The following is a 19,886-nucleotide window of genomic DNA, read 5'->3' as shown; positions in this document are numbered from 1 at the left end:
CGCCCTGAAACATCATAACCCTGCCCCAAAATGGCATAACCACGCCACTCTCTGGCAGCCCCCACCCTCTACGTCACTGGCTAGTAGGGCCACAACTAAAAGGTGGCAAACCTAGGTTCAAAATGCAAACAATATGTTTCTAAAAATCAGCTTGTCTCATTCAGCAGGTGTTGTCAGGCACTATTATGATTTTCAAATCAATGTTTCACTAGTCATAACCTGCAGTACATTATATTATTACATTATATTATTTACTTTATCCTTTAAATGCTATAAATGCTCAAATAATGATTATGAAGTAGAAAGTCTCAAACATTGAGATCCTTTTTCCAAATTATTCTACTTACTAGAAAAACAATATCAAAATAATTTTAGTGAAATGTCATTAATTTACACAACTTGAATTTCTCATTAAAATGATTTATTCTTGCTAGTTTTTACCAAACAGGCCCAAATTTGTGGAACCATTAACATTCCTTCCTGACTCCAAAATGGCAATGGGACCAGTCCCTGGATGAACTTGTACTATGAGCTCTTCCATAACCCTGTATTCCCTCACTTGCTAAATAACACCCAACCCCTTTTTAAACCTATCTAATGTATGTAATGTAATAAATTGAAGTTATTATATGAATGGACAGCCAATTTACTGATTTGCATTGAATACTGTATATACAGAGACACACACCAACCAATGCTTCCAAATATGTGTTATTTTCTGTAGAGCACAAAGTATAAATATAAAATCTCCTTAAACATTAATGAAACATTATCTAAATGTGCCAGTATTCATATCATAAATTGAATTGACAAAACTACAGAATTTCCTGTACTTGAACAGAGTGATCCAACTGGGCTGCAAGCCAAAGGGCAAGAACTATTGACTCGGATCAGTTGCCATTCTTATTCTGTATTATAATAAACCACTTGATAATTTTTTGCCGATGATCTTTGATTGTCTTCAGTCTTTTTTGGTGGCCTTCTCCTGGCAAAACACAGCCACAGAATTGTTATAATTACTTATGATCATTCAGTGTTAAGAAATACGTCATTTACATTTAAAGAAATAGGAACATAAAAAGTATTAATTACATTTTTAGAAAATTGGAAAGACTTTTTATGTTTGGGATTGACCCTGCTGTAGAGCTGCCTGTAATCTCCAGTGTGACCACCTCTGAGAGCACCCCAGTGAATGAGCCACCCAGGGGAGAATATTGGCAAGACTACAAGTGTGGGTGGAGCCCCTGTCTTGTTCGTGCACCAGCCACATAGGAGCGACTGCTAGGTACCAAAGGGAGAGGCATGCTGCCCCTGATACTTTGCCGCCCTAGGCCCGGGCCTTTGTGGCCTCACCACAAATACGGGCCCGATGATACCTAATAGTGAGATAGGTAGGTCCCGACTTGTCCCCAGTACAGGAGTGCATTGTGTATTAGATGCTCCATTTCTTTTTCTTCAGTTTTATATATATATATATATATATATATATATATATATATATATATATATATATATATATATATATATATATATATATATATATAGTTCATAATTGTTTTACTGCAAACTGTGTGTTGGAATTCCCCTGAGGTGCAATTCCTCAGTGTCCACTAGGTGGAGGCCCTGTACTGTAATTCCCAGTATCTTGAAAAGAGACTCCGGGCCTCTGATTGGTGTAATAACTGCACCAAAGTAAGTGAGTAAACCAATAAAGGGTTACAGTACATTCATTCATTTCATTTTATTTTATAAATCAAAGGTTATTGAACCTGAAATGGAGTTGCAGTACCTAGAGTTTTGTTTTGAAACCTACAGTGGTTATCAAATTTACACCAGATTACACAAATTTTATCAGAAGGTAAAGGTAGACTTACTTTTTCCTGCATCTCATCACCAAAACTGCTGACCCTGCTATAATACCAGAGAGGACCATGATGGAAATTCCACGTATCATTAATATTTTAAGGTGATTGTCCTGTGGGAGAGCTAAGATAATAAATTGTGCAACATTAGGAGGAGGAGGTGACATTAGGTAAGTTGATTTGGACTCTACATATGACTTTAAGGAAGTAACTTGAAAATTTGTAGAAGGTTTTGCAAAGTAACAGTGTTTTACAATAAATTCCCTTCAAGTTTACTGTTTTGTCTACAGAAATCCTAACTCCAGAGAAAAGCCGAATAAGATGAAGTTATTTTAAATGTGTCCTCCAGTCCTGGATAAACAAAGACAAAGAACATTTATGTTACACTTAAAGTTGTCCTCCCATGCACATGGCCAAAACAATCTGATGTGATCTTTAACCCAGGGGCCACTGAATGGATCATACTGCATGCCCCGATTTTGATTATCCCGATTTTTACAGCTCCCAACCTGCAGTCCTGGATTGTTACTGAAATGTACTGTCTTTCTCTTTGATCTCCTACACTGAACAGACAGAAAAAGATACAAACTTTCTAAAATGTAATTAAATAAGAGGCTTTTGACTGAGAGCCCAGAATATGTGACAGTTGCACCGAGGTACATTTGTAACAATTTAAGATAAGCAAAGAAACAATGGTAACTATTTATGATAAGCAGGATTCTTGGGGAAACTGTGAATTGCAGCTTAAAGGGCAATGTACCTTCATTAGCAAAACTGTAATAAAACATAAAACCTGACCCTAAAACCCCCAGAAATGTGTTCGAACTTTCCATAACCTGCCAAATTTTGTAAAATGGATATGGTATTTAAGGGGTGTGGCCATTAAATGGGCGTGGTCAACAACATTTTCAGAGTGACAAATCTTTTTGTCCCTCTTTCTCTTTCCAAATGTTGGGAGGTATGCATGCCTTTAAGTACCCGTAGCAATCAAAAGGGTTAATTCCCCTCTGTTCCTTAAGTACCACATGGTGGAAATCCCCTGTCTGGCCAGCTACGGGTTGGACCTAGAGTGACAGCAGGGGCAGAAGCCCTTGTCCCTGTGCAGTGTGTCTGGCAGATACCAGAGGGTGTCAGAAGGTGTTGCTGCTGCTCAACTATTTTGATATAGGTAGAGCCATGTGCTCACAGCCATCTCTGCTTTGAATTTCACTGAGAACAGAGTGATTATGAAGGGCTGCCAGATGTAGTGGCTTAAAAGGAGTTTAATAGCACTGAAGGTGCTTGGGGTAGGGTAAGCCAGAGCCTGGAAAGCTCAACCATGCAGCTTTATACCTTGGATGACTTTTGTGTGCTTGCACTATGGAGAGTGCTGGGAGCTATCCCATGAGGATAAAGCAAGCTGCATGTGCTTTGCTGACTGGATTTCATCGCTGTGGATGCCTGTTCCAGCTCTGGATGAGCCTGCCCATCTGTGTGAATCCCCAGGGTGAGTTGTGCCCAAGGAGGGTAGAACCGAAAGGATCCAGTGTGTATTCCTGTACAGATACAGGTGTTGTTTGTGTGCCTGCCACATGCGAGCAACTACCTCTGTCCAGCAGGAGAGGTATTTGGGCAGGTAGCGCTACCTGGGAGACTAAAGAGCTCTATGGGGAAAAGGGACTGAGACTCTTTGTCCACCATTAATGGAGTGGGGACTTTGCCTGGTAAGGAGGTGCCAGGATCGTACAGCAGAGATTCCCAGGGTAGTGGGTCATTAATATGTGAAATGCATATTTAATTTGCCTTTAATTTTATATAATGTTTCTGTGTTTTACTGCAAACAGTGTATTTTCCTAATGGAGCCATCTGCAGGTGTATTCCCAGATCCCATTAGGTTGAGGCACTGCCATGAGAGTAAATTTCCAGTAACCTTTCACTTAGCAAAAGGGACTCAGGACCTGTTAAGGGTAAGATATGTGTGATAATAGTGTCATAAACACTAATAGGTGATGGTTTGCAGTAGAATTCTCAGGTCTCAAAGTAAAAACTCACCAATTTGGAGAAGGGATCCAATTGCACTGCCCTGAACTTTCAGCTGAGGGAGCAGATAACCGTATAGAAAAAATGAGCAGGCACTTCCAAAGACCAATCTTCCAGGCAGACTTGTCAGTTAAAAAGTATTTTTTAGGATATGTGTGATGTATAACCTATGGCACAGGGGTGGCCAAGATGGTGTTACATACCTGTTATATCCCATTGTAGACACATTTTATTGGCCCATGTAGTCCAAATAAGTGTAAAAGTAGCCTTATTGATTTTCAGATAACAAAGAAATTTCCAGTGGAGACTGGAGAGAAGAGAGAAACAGCGGTGAAGCAAGGAAGGTGAGTAGAGGTGGGGAAGGGGAAGGGGAAGGAGGGGGGAGTGAAGGGGATATGGCTGGCATTGTCCATGAATCCAAGCTGAGCATCCTGGGGAGGGGGAAGGGGGGAGATAATTCGCTGATTTTCAGATAACCCGGTGCCGTTGGATCGACCAGTGGAAAGCTGAGGTAGTCATGGTGTGCCTCAGTTTTGAAGAACTTACTACTAGAGTGGTCAGGTGTCAGTTGTTGGATGCTTCTGTTTCCATTTCTCCCATAACTTGTGTGTTGCTAGACCTTTTTCAACTTGTGCAAGGGTCGTGGCAGCATATCTTTCATGTATAAGGTTCGAATCTATTAGATTGAGTAGACTTTCTCTGTCAGGTACAGCCGTAGATTTCCAGTGCCGTGGTATCAGTAAGCGCGCTGCAGTGAGGATGTGAAAGGTTAGTTTTCTAGCCTCTGGGATTAGGTCGGGTATGCCATGGTTTAAGAGTGCCATCGCTGGTGTAACTTTTATCGGTGTGTTGAATATCTCTGAGAGTAGGTCGTTGATTAGCTGCCAGAACGGCATTATTTTGGGACAGGTCCACCAAACATGTAGCATGTCGCCCTTCGCAGTGTTGCACCTCCAGCAAATGTCTGACTCATTAGGTAACATCTTGTGTAGCGTTGAAGGTGTTTTATACCATCTATACAATATCTTTCGAATGTTTTCTACATGGTTTGTACATTTGGTGTATTTGGAAGCAATAGCTGCTATTCGGGTCCATTGCATCATTGGGAGATCAATGTTGAGGTCCTGTTCCCATCTTTGAATGTGTAACGGTTTGGTTGGCCCTAGGCCAGGCATAATAGCTTGGTATACTTTGGACAGTCCTTTTCGACACCCAGCATTGCGAAAACATATGCGTTCAAAAGGCGTGGGTGGTCTGGATAGGCTTTCTACGTGGGAGTTCAGGAAATGTCTAATTTGTAAATATTTGTAGAAATCGCGTTTAGGGAGATTAAAATCAGTTTGTAAAGTCTCATACGTATTCAGATCTTTATCCAGAAACAGTTGTGCTATACTTGTAATTCCAAGTGTTTCCCAATTGGCCAAAGAGATATCAGGGATTTCCGATTCTAGCATCCTGATAGGAGAGTGTTTTGTTGGAAATGTATGAATGTGCTCAACCTTCTTCTATTTTTACATTATTAATGCATAAACTTACATTATTCAACATTGGATCTCATCTCTTTGGCTGTACACAGGGAGATTTAAATTTCAGAATCACCCCTTCAGTAAACAGAGTCAACAGCGTATCCCCATGTATTAACCCACCTGACTGCCTCCCAGATAAACATCTGCCCAAAAATCTGGAAGGCTACAGTGTGTGTCCCCTGTGTGAAGACAGGCATCTGTGTGTTACAGGGGAGCAACTATGTTATCAAAAGGAGAGGTACTTTGGGGCAGGTAGCGCTACCTGCCCCAAGGGGAAGAGACTAAACTGACTGGAGACTGTCTTTGTTCACCTGGAGTGGAGTGTGAGACTGTGTCCTTGTAAAGACTGTGCCAGGGTTGGATTCACCACACAGGTTCCCCAAGGCAGGGGTGAAATTGTTATTAGTCCATTTTTGCTTGCCTTTATTACCATATCAAGTTCTATTTGTTTGTTGCACATGTGATTTATTTGTCCTAGTGGAATTCCCCTGAGGTGTAATTCATCAGTGCCCACTGAGAGGCACTGCATTAAAAATCCAAGTATCTTTCACATAGCAAATGGGATTCAGGCCCTGTATTGATAAGAAAATTTGTTTTTATTGAGATTGTTCATCCTACATTCTAAATGAGATGGAACGATAAGTGGTGAGTGCCAAGATTTGCCATGAAAATGAAGCCCATAGTCTCCAATAGGTGAAAACAATTTTTGGCAGATTTTTTTTTGGCAGATTTTTGGCAAATTTTTGTCGTTTCGCAAATTTTGGGCAAAACAAAACAGGTCAGATTTGCCCATAACTAGTCTAAATAGGGTTACACAACTGAAGCAAGTAATTCCTTATTCCTCCTTTGGAAATACTGAATTACACATGGGAAATGCAAGAATAATGCCAACGGCAATGCATTTTGTATCATCTGGAGAAATGGAGGGTTTTTTGTCATAAAAGATATGTCAAGAACATTAGAATTTCTCCATGCATTTTTTCCAGGGAAAAAAAATCCATTAAATACAATGTCTTTAACACAAGAAAAAAATATCTATAGACTTCTCTGCATGTGGCAAAATTTCACCAATGTTTTTAAGTGTGGTTTTACTCATTAGTAATTATGAATTATTGGTGCAAATGTTTAAGTAGCTAATTAATCCCTTTAATCCTCAGGGCTGGTTAGCAGATATTGGGGAAAATTCACAGAAAGATGGTAATTACAGTATGTTCCCCCTTATGCACCACTGCTATGGACCCATCTACAATATACAATACTGTTTTGATCTACTGCTCCAAAGAGATCAGCAATACTGGAACCTGCAGCAATTAATATCCTGTGTCTATAAATTACTCATTTGATTGTAAGCTCTACAGGGCACTGATCTCCAAAAGGGTTGACACTTAACTTTTAGGGGGTTATTTATTAAAATCATGTTTAGTTGGGATCAAGTAAAAGCTACTGTGTTATTATTACAGAGAAAAGGGAAATAATGAAAAATCAGGATTATTTTATTATAATGAAGTCTAAGGGAGATGGCCTTTCCATAATTCTGAACTTTCAGTATAATGGGTTTCCAGATAATGGATCCCATAGCTGTACTACAAAGCTATTCAAAAGTTGTTGAGGTCATGTAGAAGTTGGTAGGAGTTGTACTTATCAAATTGTAAAATCTTTCTCTAATTCAAGCTTTTTCAATATTATTTTCATGTGTAATTGCACAAGGATATTGAGGTTTTTGGATTAGTTCCACATTTTTATTTTTTTTGCCCTTTTCATATTAATATCTAGGCATTAGTGGTTTTAGAGATATTAGTATTTCGTGGTTTCTAAAACCACTAAAATCAGAATGTTGATAAATTGGCCTCCCCCTGAATACAATATTTTATATACAGATGCACTGTTACTTAATGACAGTGAAGTAGGTGAAAAAAGTACAAATTAAAGAATAAAAACAGGAATATTAGAAGTCACTGAGGGGTTGTTCTGTGACCATATAAAGGCACAAGGCTGCAGGCTGAGTTATACAGGGAACTCTGAGTATCACTCATGTATTATAAGGGATAATGTACCCCCTACTGTAAATGATAAGGATATTAGAAGTCACTGAGGGGTTGTTCTGTGACCATATAAAGGCACAAGGCTGCAGGCTGAGTTATACAGGGAACTCTGAGTATCACTCATGTATTATAAGGGATAATGTACCCCCTACTGTAAATGATAAGGATATTAGAAGTCACTGAGGGGTTCTGTGACCATATAAAGGCACAAGGCTGCAGGCTGAGTTATACAGGGAACTCTGAGTATCACTCATGTATTATAAGGGATAATGTACCCCCTACTGTAAATGATAAGGATATTAGAAGTCACTGAGGGGTTGTTCTGTGACCATATAAAGACACAAGGCTGCAGGCTGAGTTATACAGGGAACTCTGAGTATCACTCATGTATAATAAGGGATAATGTACCCCCTTCTGTAAATAATAAGGATATTAGAAGTCACTGAGGGGTTCTGTGACCATATAAAGGCACAAGGCTGCAGGCTGAGTTATACAGGGAACTCTGAGTATCACTCGTGTATTATAAGGGATAATGTAACCCCTACTGTAAATGATAAGGATATTAGAAGTCACTGAGGGGTTGTTCTGTGACCATATAAAGGCACAAGGCTGCAGGCTGAGTTATACAGGGAAGTGAGTATCACTCATGTATTATAATGGATAATGTACCCCCTACTGTAAATGATAAGGATATTAGAAGTCACTGAGGGGTTGTTCTGTGAACATATAAAGGCACAAGGCTGCAGGCTGAGTTATACAGGGAGCTCTGAGTATCACTCATGTATTATAAGGGATAATGTACCCCCTACTGTAAATGATAAGGATATTAGAAGTCACTGAGGGGTTCTGTGACCATATAAAGGCACAAGGCTGCAGGCTGAGTTATACAGGGAACTCTGAGTATCACTCATGTATTATAAGGGATAATACACCCCCTACTGTAAATGATAAGGATATTATAAGTCACTAAGGGGTTGTTCTGTGACCATATAAAGGCATAAGGCTGAGTTATACAGGGAACTCTGAGTATCACTCATGTATTATAAGGGATAATGTACCCCCTACTCTAAATGATAAGGATATTAGAAGTCACTAAGGGGTTGTTCTGTGACCATATAAAGGCACAAGGCTGCAGGCTGAGTTATACAGGGAACTGTGAGTATCACTCATGTATTATAAGGGATAATGTACCCCCTACTGTAAATGATAAGGATATTAGAAGTCACTGAGGGGTTGTTCAGTGACAATATAAAGGCACAAGGATGTAGACTGGGATGTAGAGGCAACTTGGGGACGCCCATTTATCAAAATTCAAATGCTAGTAATTTTATAGTTTTTAAAACCACAATTAATTGTCTTTTGGTAATGTAATGCAACAATGGAAATATGAAAGATTAACAATCCTGTGTCTGAGGAGATGTAGGGGATAAATAAAACCAATGTGGGTGAGGAGATATTTGATGTCAGTGAGGAAGAGGAAGAGAGGAAACTTACACTCAACATCCAGGGTGATGCTGCTGTTAGTGGAGACCCCACTGTAAGTCACTGTACATGTTAGTGAGCTCTTGTGATCTCTCTGGGATGGAGTAAATCTTATAACTGATATAGAGGTGATTTTCCCAGCCTCATCCTTCCTCTCATAGTTAGTTGTGTTCTCTATGTTTCTCCTTCCTTCCCATGTGATGATTCCCTTGCACCCTTGAGATGCTGGATGAGACGTACACGTCAGTGTTATTTGCTTCCCAGCGATCAGCTTCCCCACAGGGGATATAGTCGGTTCTGGTAGATCTATAACAGAATTGGGAGATAAAAATGGAACAGATATTAATGAGACATGTTTGTCACACAGTGTATTTTAATTAATTAGGGAAAATATTGTGGGTCTCTGCTGTAAACGATCCAACTAATTTTGATTATTTTGCACGTGATCACTTTCTAAATGACATAACGCATTTATACAAAGTATTTACAGTGTGTTATGGTTGTTCACCTTTAAATTAGCATTATTATGTTATAGATTTTCATTTTCAGTTCATTCTTCAATTTTTGTTTTGTACAATTTTGGAGTTATTAGACTTCTTGTCAAGCTGCAAATGAAATCTAGTTCTCATGGAAATTGACTCGAGTAACAAAAAACAGATTTATTTATCTTATTTTATTGTATTGCTTTTCTTTTCTAGTCAGACACTCACGTATTCATTTCCAATTCTCCTAAAGGGGTTGTTCAGCTTTCTAAATATTAGTTAAATCTTAGTACACTGTATGATGAAGAGAGTGATATTCTGGGACAATTTGCAATCGGTTTTCATTTTTTATTATTTGTGTTTTTTGAGTTTTTTTGGCTTTTTATTCAGCAGCTCTCCAGTTTTCAAGTTCAGCAGTCTAGTTGCTAGGATCCAAATTACCCTAGCAACCATGCATTCATTTGAATAAGAGACTGGAATATGAATAGGAGAGGCCTAAATAGAAAGATCAGTAATAAAAAGTAGCAATAACAATGGGGGGCAGATTTATCAAAGGTTGAGGTGAATTTTTGAATGAAAAGAATTTGTATTTTCTAAATATTTTTGTGCACCAGGGAACAGCCCAAATTAGAATTTGAAAAAAATTCGAACATTAGAATATAGAAATTTATTATGTACTGTCTCTTAAAAAATACGACTTCGACCATTCACCATCTAAAACCTGCCGAATTGCTGTTTTAGCCTATGGAGGACCTCCTAGAAGCTATTTGGAGTCATTTGATTGAATGCGCTATTCCTACGATTCGAATTCGGCCGAATATAGACCTATTCGACCAAAAAAAAAACTTTGACTTAATTTCAGTTGATCTTTTTGAATTCGAACTTCGAAGTTTTTTCAATTTGAAATTCGACCCTTGATAAATATGCCCCTAAATGTGTAGCTTTGCAGAAAATGTTTAAATGGGGTCAGTGACCCCCATTTGAAAGCTAGAGAGTGTCAGAAGAAGAAGGCAAATCATTTTTAAAATATTAAAAAAAAATAAGACAAAATGAAAAGTTGCTTAGAATTGGTCATTCTTAACTTTAAATTTAAAGGTGAACCACCCCTTTAATTAGCTGACTGCATTGTTGCTTGGGTAATTATGGGGGCCCTCCACCCAAAAACAGATTTATTTGCATAGTGCAAATGCTAAGCAACTTTCCAATGTACACCAATTACATTTACAGTTTGCTACATTCGTTTATTCATTTCTCAGCAGCATCTGTGAAACATTAGCGACTATTGTATCAATTCTAACAGCTGCCTTTAATAAAACTCAGGGATTCTGCTCAGCAGGGACAAAGATAAGAAATGGATCAACTAAATGTATCAATTTAAATCAGTTACAGGGTCAGCGACCCCCCCCCCCACATCGAGCTGCTTCAGAAAGACATAAGAAGGTAAAAAATAAAGTTTATACTTCATATTAGAAAAATGATCACAAATAGAAAATTGTTAAGAATAGTAATTGAAAAAAGTGTTTATTTCTGGTGAAATAACTGAAACCAACTAAACCGAAAATAGTTTTGGAAGGTGAACAACCCCTTTAACATTGCTACTAAGAGTGGAATTATGTCCCATGCTCTTTTCTACACTACTGGTTCTCACTATTGAAAGAAAATGGCAGAATCCAGCTCTAGACGTGAAGAAACAGTTTGGGAATTGGAATCCGGGCTACAGAAATAACTGCCTTCTACTGCATTGTTCAAAAGAATCAGCAGTGAGGACTGAGAAATACTGCTTTTAATTGCAATTACATTTACCAATACCTTTAAAATCACCAAAAATGGGTAATGAATGTATATTGGGAAGTTTCTCTGTATTACATTTAGTTTTATCAGGCAAAAACATCTATTTTTTTGGCTCACACACACTTTTGGTAATTAAAGTAGTTTTTGTTTAGAAGGACAGTTTGTGAAACTAAATTTAAATCTGAACTAAAGCCCAAAAAAAGAATATGGTGAGAAATGTTTGGCCTTGTGTTTTAAGCTTTTGTCCCAACCCAAAGCCACCAAAGCTCTATAGAAATGAAGATCATGTCTCTGAAGATGCCCACAGTAGCTCTCCATCTTTTGTCCAAACTACTGCACATGCTCAGTCTGCTCTTGGCTGATGTTAGTGACCTGGGACTGACACAATATTCTTCTTTCCTCTGCCTGTTGCTGTAGTCAATGCCTGTTCACTATTAAGTACTGTATGCATTCAAGCTAACCAATCACAGTCCTGTCTGTCTGTTTACTAAAATAACTAAAGCCTTGCTTTGGTGCTCTGATCTCGGAGCAAGACTTTATCTGGATTCTAAATTCAAATGCATCCCTAGTTGTGTGACTATTCCTACCTTGTAATGATCCCAAATAAAGAACTCGAAAAATAGTCAAACAAAGTCACAAGATGGTGACACCCCTGTGGGCAACTTTGAAGACATAAATCATTACTTTTATTGGACATCTTAAACTCTGGACAGGTGCAGTAAGTTCAGAATGTTTATGATTATGTTCAGCATGAAAAATATATTATTCATAGTTATCATTTATTTTAGGCTTTAGGTCCCCTTTAAAAGTAATTTCCTTGTTCATATCTCCCAGCCCAAAAATACATACCAGGTATAATTTATTAACACAGCATCCAATCAGCGATGATCATGAAGCATTCTGGTAAAAGTTACTTTCTATCTGCCATTGAAACAATTGATGTGTTATATTGTGCTAAACATTGACATTGCCCAATAATATGTCTTGTCTTTCCATGTGACATGAGTATAATGACATATTGTACAGATTATTCCCATCCCACTGTACATCCCACCTGTAATATTCACTGGTTTTCTCTTACTCACTTGTCACTGTCACATTGAGCTTGTTCCACATATAGGAATATCTAATGTCTCCATCTTCAATTCTAAATACATAGGTCCCTTGATCCTCTGGTTGTGCTTTGCTGATAGAGAATGAACAGTCTCCTTCATGTACTTTCCCAGTCAAGGTGAATCTGCCTTTTGTTCTCTCAGAAACCTTAGAGGCATCTGTAGAGGCTGCAACAATGTCACTAATGTCTGGTCTACTCCACATCCCTGTGACACTTGTAGATAAATTTCTATATGAAGGAAAGGTAAATGTACAGGGAATTTCCACACAGAGACCAGATTCCACTGACACTGACCGCTGGGCACATAGAGTATAACTTGGTGTTTGACTGTCAGCTTCTGTGAAAACAACAACAAATGAAATATAGTAATACATATGAAAAATATATTTCAGGCTGAAATATGAATTAACTAAATCAGCTGGTCTTCTTGCTTAGGGTTTTAAATGATTTCTTACTCTGTATCTCTACAACTTGCAGTGTAAAATTATATCAGGTCATGGCCCCAGCAACCAAAATATGTTCTTTGACCATACAACTGTACAGAAATACACTGGCACTCAAGGCAATTGAAGTGCAGGGTTACCCCTTGCTATTTATTTCGTGCGCACAAAATAAATAGCAAGGGGTAACCCTGCACTTAAATTGCCTTGAGTGCCAGTGTATTTCTGTACAATTGTCTTTGGGGGTTGCCGTACCCTCTTGCATTGTGCACCAGGCCACCTGGAGAAAGGAGGGAGTGTGCTCAGCTTTACCTTGTTCCAGTTCTTTCACCATAAAAACCACTGATTAGCAAAAAAAACTACCAAAAATCTTTTGAAATGAAGACTTTTTACAAATTGTTTTACTATGCCATCTCCATAGTAGACCAGTGGCAGACTCAGCATATGCCACTATACTGTATGTGCTCATATCTGTCCTGGGCCCCTTATTATTCTCCCTCTATACTTCCTCACCAAACTTATCAACTCGTATGGTTTCCATTACCACCTCTATGCTGACAATACTCAGATCTATCTCTCCTCTCCTGATCTCAACCCAGAACTCCTAACTCGAGTATCTTCCTGCCTGTCCACTGTCTCTACTTGGATATCGCTACGCTACCATAAATTAAACCTCTCTAAAATTGAAACAGTTCTCTTTCTCCAACTAACACCAGTAACATCCCGGAAGTTTCCATCGTAGTTAACAATTCCACTATCACCCCCTGTCCCCCTAGATTCTGCCTTGTCCTTCACTCCTCATATCCAATCACTTATTAAATCATGTCACTTTCACCTGAGGAACATATCCAAAATACCATTTATCACCCAAGTTGCCCCAAAATTCTTATTCACTCTCTTATCATATCACGTCTAGACTACTGTAACTCTCTATTAATTGGCCTCCCCCTCCAGAGACTGTCACCTCTCCAGTCCATAATGAACACTGCTGCGAGGCTCATACACCTCAGCAACCGCTCCTCCTCTGCCTCGCCATTCTGTCAATCCCTACACTGGCTTCCGCTACCTTTCAGAATCAAATTCAAATTAATGACACTGACTTTCAAAGCACTTCATTACTCTGCCCCACCCTACATCTCTGAACTCATCTCTATATACTCACCCACTCGCTTACTACTCTCCTCTACTGACCTGCTACTCAACTCTTCTCTCATTACCTCCTCACATGCTCATTCAAGACTTTGCAAGGGCTGCACCCCTCCTCTGGAACGCTCTCCCACGGTCTGTCCGACTTTCTCCCAACCTTTCTGCTTTCAAGAAATCTCTTAAAATGCACTTGTTTAAAAAAGCCTTCCCTCCCTCTGCTTAACTACCAAATGCAATACCACATACAGTATCACATCTATTGCTTTGCTTTTCTAGTCAGACACTCACGTATTAATTTCCAATTCTCCTAAAGGAGTTGTTCAGTTTTCTAAATACTAGTTACATCTTAGTACACTGTATGATGTAGAGAGTGATATTCTGGGACAATTTGCAATTGGTTTTCATTTTTTATTATTTGTGGTTTTTGAGTTTTTTTGGCTTTTTATTCAGCAGCTCTCCAGTTTTCAAGTTCAGCAAGTTTCAGTAGTCTGGTTGCTAGGATCCAAATTACCATAGTAACCATGCATTAATTTGAATAAGAGACTGGAATATGAATAGGAGAGGCCTGAATAGAAAGATCAGTAATAAAAAATAGCAATAACAACAAATATGTAGCTTTGCAGAACATTTTAGATGGGGTAAGTGACCCCCATTTGAAAGCTGGAAGAAGGCAACTCATTTTTAAAATATTAAAAAAAATAAGACAAATTGAAAAGTTGCTTAGAATTGGTCATTCTTAATTTTAAACTTAAAGGTGAACCACTTAATTAGCTGACTGCATTGTTGCTTGTTAATTAAAGGGGGCCCTCCACCCAAAAACTGATTTTTATTTCATAGTGCATACATATGCTAAGCAATATTTATGTTTCCAATATATATAAATACATTTTTTAAATTATTTTAGTTTGCTACATTTGTTTATTCTCTGCAGCATCTGTGAGACATTAGCGACTATTGTATCAATTCTAACAGCTGCCTTTAATGAAACTCAGCAGGGACAAAGATAAGAAATGGATCAACTAAATGTATCAATTTAAATCAGTTACAGGGTCAGCGACCCACCCTGAGCTGCTTCAGAAAGACATAAGAAGGTAAAAATTACAGTTTATACTTCATTTTAGAAAAATGATCACAAATAGAAAATTGTTAAATATAGTAATTGAAAAAAGTGTTTATTTCTGGTGAAATAACTGAAACCAACTAAACCGAAAATAGTTTTGGAAGATGAACAGCCCCTTTAAAATTGCTAGTAAGAGTGGAATTGTGTCCCATGCTCTTTTCTACACTACTGGTTCTCACTATTGAAAGAAAATGGCAGACTCCAGCTCTAGACGCGAAGAAACAGTTTGGGAATTGGAATCCGGGCTACAGAAATAACTGCCTTCTACTGCATTGTTCAAAAGAATCAGCAGTGAGGACTGAGAAATATTGCTTTTAATTGCAATTACATTTACCAATACCTTTAAAATCACCAAAAATGGGTAATGAATGTATATTGGGAAATTTCTCTGTATTACATTTAGTTTTATTAGGCAAAATTCAATTTTTCAGTTTACACATGCCTTTGGTAATTAAAATTAGGGATGCACAGAATCCAGGATTCGGCCTTTTTCAGCAGGATTCGGACGAATCCTTCTGCCCAGCCGACCTGAATCCAAATCCTAATTTGCATATGCAAATTAGGGGGTGGGGAGGGAAACCACTTGACTTTTTGTCACAAAACAAGGAAGTAAAAAATGTTTTCTCCTTCCCACCCCTAATTTGCATATGCAAATCGGTTCGGTATTCAGTCGAATGTTTCACAAAGGATTCAGGGGTTTGGCCGAATTCAAAATAGTGGATCCGGTGCATCCCTAATTAAAATAGTTTTTGTTTGGAAGGACATTTTGTGAAACTAAATTTAAATGTGCACTAAAGCCTAAAAAAAGAATATGGTGAGAAATGTTTGGCCTTGTGTTTTAGGCTTTTGTCCCTGCCCAAAGCCACCAAAGCTCTATAGAAATGAAGATCATTCCTCTGAAGATGCCCACAGTAGCTCTCCATCTTTTGTCCAAACTACTGCACATGCTCAGTCTGCTCTTGGCTGATGTCAGTGACCTGAGCTTAGGAACTGACTCAATAGACTTCTTTCCTCTGCCTGTTGCTCTAGCCACTGCCTGTTCACTATTAAGTATGCATTCAAGCTAACCAATCACAGTCCTGTATGTCTGCTAACTAAAATAACTAAAGCCTTGCTCTGCCACTCTGAGATTAGAGCGGGACTTTATCTACTTTCCATTCGCCATTGAAAAATGTATGTGTTATATTGTGCTAAACATTGACATTGCCCAATAATATGTCTTTGGGTTTTGGTGAGAAAAATCTTTCCATGTGACATGAGTATAATGACATATTGTACAGATTAGTCCCATCCCACTGTACATCCCACCTGTAATATTCACTGGTTTTCTCTCACTCACTTGTCACAATCACATTGAGCTTGTATGAACTATAGGAATATTTATGGTCTCCATCTTCAAATTGGAATACATATTCTCCTTGATCCTCTGGTTGTGCATTGCTGATAGAGAATGAACAGTCTCCTTTATGTACTTTCCCAGTCAAGGTGAATCTGCCTTTTGTTCTCTGAGAAACCTTAGAGGCATCTGTAGAGGCAACAATGTCACTAATGTCTGTTCTCCTCCACATCCCTGTGACACTTGTAGATAAAGTTCTATATAAAGGAATGGTAAATGTACAGGGAATTTCCACACACAGACAAGATTCCACTGACACTGACCGCTGGGCATTTAGTCTGTAACCCTCCAGTTGACAGTCAGCACCTGTGGAAAAAATATGTAGATTTGTGACTGTATTTTTGTGAGTGCGCCTGTCTGTTTATTCAAAGCAGAGGAACAATGAAAAGAAATTTAAAAAATGAATTAAAGATCATACAAATAAATACACAAAACTAATATGTAACCCTTTCATGGTCCTGATCTCCAGTGACACACTGGGGCTCTAACAAAGAAGATCCCAATTTGTAGGGGTTGGAAATGTTAATTGTCTCCACCAGGGCTGAACCAGGTAAAGGAGAGGCATACAACTCCCTCAGGACTGCAGCAGCAGTACCTAAAATAAAATACAAGCCACACAATATATAAATATGCCCTTGAATGAAATATTTTAGCAAGAAAAGCACAAAAATACTACATATAATACTAGGGAGTGGCACTCTATGGCTCTGCTACTGATGCCGATGTTGTGTAATCAGACTTTTGTGATGCACCCCCAGTGTTTTACCAATTCTCAGTGATAATGAAACAAGAACAGATCCTTTGAGGCAGAGCCATGCAGGGATCAATATGGCAGCTTTAAAGGAGAACAAAAGCTTAAATCACTGGAGGTGTTCCAAAATGTTAGCCCCTCTACACCATAATCCCTTACCTGATACATCAGCCAGGACTCCTGTTAGCAAAAAAAGCACTGCCAAGTGGTACTGTAGAACCTCTTTTGGAACAATCTTCCTCTTCTTTTTTCTTCTTCACTCTGGGTGTGGGCAGGTGTATGTGCAGTAGAGTAAAAAGGTGGCATTTTGCTGCTATGTTTAGTTTCTTCTCTACTACACATGCGTCTTCTTGGACCCAAACAGAGACAGAAGAAGATGGCGAGGATGTGCTTCTTGAGTTATACCCCTGGTCAGTGCAGTTTTTAGTGAACAGAAATACCGGCTGCCCTTTCTCAACCTTGGCCCGACCTAGCCCGATGTTGAGAACAGAATTCACTTTCCAAATCAGTCATGGAGCCACCCCCGTCATGGTTGATGTCACTGGAATGGGCTACATGAAGTTCCACTGTTCCACACAAAAAGTTATGTGTGCTGCGGCTGGGCAAGTACAACCCAACCCCAACCCAATCATTAGTACCTCACATTTTGGCATTCACCAGGTGTTTAGCATTTCATTCTCCTTTAATCCACACTGCAGTAATGAACGTTTTTCTAAAATCCTCAGGAGATTCAATGCAGGTGTCAAGGCGGTCGATGGAAATCCACAATCGGGATCCATTGTACATTGTAACTTGGGTGGGTAACCTTCTACAGTACATATGGCTGAATTTCGTTGTTATATGCAGTGGAAGCAGTTCCCATTGCCAGCTATTTACTAATCCCCCCGTGAACAGATAAACAGCACAGTGGGCCCTTTGAAAACCTAAATGTGGACTTTAGGTTCAATAACCTCCCCCAGCAGACCCCGCCAAACTGGTGGCCCAGCAGTGCTGATTTTTCCTCATGGATAAAAATACCCTGAGAAGATGTGGCCTGTATTATATTGCATATTTTTATTAATAAATTACATTCCCCATTTAAAAAGAAAGGGGGTCCTGAGATGCCAGGAAATATTTTGCATTCCTGTCCTTACCACTTTCCATGAGCAGATAAGGACTGTAGAGCAATTGGACAGGCACTCAATGGAACAATCCTTCACACAGATGTGTAAACGAAAATATATTTTATTCGGTATCCATGGCACAGCCTTAAATCTTTCGTATCAACACTGATACTTAATAATAGACACCTTAAGAATCAGTGTTGTTACGAAATGTGTAAGGCTGTGCTATGGATACCGAATAAAATACATTTTCGTTTACACATCTGTGTGGAGGATTGTTCCATTGAGTGCCTGTCCAATTGCTCAACGGTCCTTATCCGCTCCCTTAGCTGAAGGTTCAGGGCATTGCACCTGGACCTCCTCATATACTGGGTGAGTCAACTATGACCTTTGTTTTCCTTGATATAGACTTTCCATGAGTCCTATGTGCCTCCCCAACCCCTCATGTATATACAGTGCAGACAAGCACAGGCAACATTGTATTCATGGTGACAGTGTAGGTCCTAGTACTCCAATCTGCTGGTGGGACAAGGTGCAAAATGCTTAAGTAAATTTACCCTCTAATGTTTAACCCTTTCCCTGACAGAGATATTTGGTCTTGTAGTACCAAGTCTATCAAGTAAACATGTGTGGCATAGATCAGTAACTGTATCTCTAGGATCTACAGCAGGCAAATAGTTTATGAAAATAGACCCACAGCAACATTTTATAGACAGCGAAACACAGAGGCTCATACTCACCCTTCCAAGGCAAGGACAAGAGAAGGAACACAACCACAAACCCATGTTGGCAAATCTGAGGCTGTATGTGCCCCATCCTGATGTTTATTGGTGTTCCCAAGGCAGTGAGCGGTCAATCAGATTAGATCTATTAGATCACACTGGGCTTAGCTGAATCCATCATTAAATCATTCTCTGTCTGTGTACAAATAAGTGATATCTGTGATTGGTTATATTTTATGTGCACTATTATTATTATTATTATATAAAGTTGGTAAAGTAGGTAGGTAAAGACTACTTCACTCCAAATTGCAGGACCAGATCATCACCATCATCATTTATTTATATACCGCCGATAAGATACGCAGTGCTTTACCTTGGTTATAACAAACAGGGAGAAAATGGTGGATAACAAACAAGGGTTACAGAGTACAATAAGATTAGAGGGCCCTACAAATTAGAGTTTACAAACTAAAGGTTAGGGTGCAATTGAGAAATTAGGATTTTAGAAACAAATGTATGATTTATGATACAACAATGATTGATTAATTAAGGTACATTGAATAAGCTTCTTTAAACAGGTGGGTCTTTAAGGAGCATTTAAAAGTTTGGAAACAAGGAGAAAGTCTGACAGCTCGAGGCAGAGAGTTCTAGAGAAAAGCAGAAGCCCAAGAGAAGTCTTGTAGATGAGAATGTGCAGAAGTGATGAGAGGAGAAGAGAGGCGAAGATCAGAAGCAGAGTGAAAGTTGCGTGAAAGAGTGTATTTGGAGATCAGAGATGAAATATGTGAAGGAGCTTCACTGTTAAGGGCCTTAAATGTAAGAGTGAGTAATTTGAATTTGATTCTAGAGGAGATTGGGAGCCAGTGAAGGGACATACATATGGGAGCAGC

General features: G+C 38.9%; 1 protein-coding gene across 1 annotated transcript; it reads right to left on the bottom strand.

Moving 5' to 3' along the window:
• Positions 1-551: 551 nt before the first annotated feature.
• Positions 552-19,189, bottom strand: LOC108695943 (sialic acid-binding Ig-like lectin 5). Its single transcript, XM_041569708.1, has 6 exons — positions 19,015-19,189; positions 16,364-16,726; positions 12,290-12,655; positions 8,944-9,237; positions 1,875-1,986; positions 552-985 (listed from the first exon to the last, which is right to left on the bottom strand). The coding sequence occupies exons 1-6, from the start codon at positions 19,088-19,090 to the stop codon at positions 904-906; spliced, it is 1,293 nt and encodes a 430-aa protein (XP_041425642.1). The 5' UTR covers positions 19,091-19,189; the 3' UTR covers positions 552-903.
• Between the last annotated feature and the right edge of the window lie 697 nt (positions 19,190-19,886).

This window comes from Xenopus laevis, chromosome 7L, assembly GCF_017654675.1.
Source record: "Xenopus laevis strain J_2021 chromosome 7L, Xenopus_laevis_v10.1, whole genome shotgun sequence".
NCBI classification, from domain to species: domain Eukaryota; kingdom Metazoa; phylum Chordata; class Amphibia; order Anura; family Pipidae; genus Xenopus; species Xenopus laevis.
Note: the sequence above shows the minus strand (reverse complement) of the source record. Positions and strands in the feature narration are given on the sequence as shown.

What these genes read in the sequence shown, in the direction of transcription:
- LOC108695943 (XM_041569708.1), bottom strand. Translation starts at nt 19,090, where the DNA reads ATGGGGCACATACAGCCTCAGATTTGCCAACATGGGTTTGTGGTTGTG. An exon ending in GCTCAATGTGACAGTGACAA is followed by an intron (nt 9,238 to 12,289) that starts GTGAGTAAGAGA and finishes ATTCTGTTATAG; the next exon opens with ATCTACCAGAACCGACTATA. An exon ending in CATCACCCTGGATGTTGAGT is followed by an intron (nt 1,987 to 8,943) that starts GTAAGTTTCCTC and finishes TTATTATCTTAG; the next exon opens with CTCTCCCACAGGACAATCAC.